An 896-nucleotide genomic window follows, 5' to 3' on the forward strand; every position below is an offset into this window, starting at 1 on the left:
TGTGTGTGTGTGTGTGTGTGTGTGTGTGTGTGTATATATATATATATAGGCACGTATACATAGGCACGTATACGCACATAAATCACTACATGACTCACCTGTACGTCCACAGCAGGGGTTGGTGCACATGCCACGATATCATCCTGGCCCATACCATCGTCCCCATCGTCAATATCACTTGTTGTCGTTCCTTTCCCGTAGAGCACTTCATAACAGATACGTAGCCATTTCAGAAGAGTCACAGTATTGTCGGATTCGTCAGTACCATCACTATTCTCAGACTCTTGCGCACCCCTTATGGGCGTTTTGCCCAAATCCGCGTTGCCATGGTTACGCACTGCGGCCTCGACGGCCGTGGCAATGGCCGGTAGCAGAACAGACTTGCTGTGTAGTACCTCGTGGATATCATTGATTGAGAGCTCGTGATTGGTTGAGCGCAGGCCCCAGTTCTTGTTCCCGGCTATGAGATGGTATATGAACTCCCAATAACTGGCATTGATATGCGGCGCACGACTGTTGATTCGTGTGCGATTTGTGAGTGGAGGCGTATGGTTTATGGGCGAGATGAGGGAGGTAAGGAGAGGGTCAGAGTCTAAGACGCGCCAGTACATCCTGATAGATGGACAGACTCTCATGCTTCTTCCAATGTTCGGATTGTATGAGCAAGAAATAGTGGTGGATAACAGGCGAGGTGGTGAAGGGAAGAAGGATGGCAAGTACATACAGATAGACAGAATAACATATTCATTCTCAAGTATAAATAGAATATGTAGTTCCAAATACTCACCAAACATAAACGATACACCCCTGTCAGAGAATACTTGAGGCTTGTGAGTGAAATGGTACCATACTCTATTTATAATATATATATATATACCTGTGTGTGTGTGTGTGTG

General features: G+C 46.0%; 1 protein-coding gene across 1 annotated transcript; it reads right to left on the reverse strand.

Moving 5' to 3' along the window:
* Nucleotides 1-98: 98 nt before the first annotated feature.
* Nucleotides 99-611, reverse strand: SARC_17450 (hypothetical protein; the record flags this gene model as incomplete). Its single annotated transcript, XM_014288455.1, has 1 exon — nt 99-611. A coding segment is annotated over one exon (513 nt), but the record flags the coding sequence as incomplete, so codon positions are not given.
* Nucleotides 612-896: the final 285 nt, after the last annotated feature.

The sequence above is a fragment of the Sphaeroforma arctica genome (assembly GCF_001186125.1).
Source record: "Sphaeroforma arctica JP610 unplaced genomic scaffold supercont1.10805, whole genome shotgun sequence".
NCBI classification, from domain to species: Eukaryota; class Ichthyosporea; order Ichthyophonida; genus Sphaeroforma; species Sphaeroforma arctica.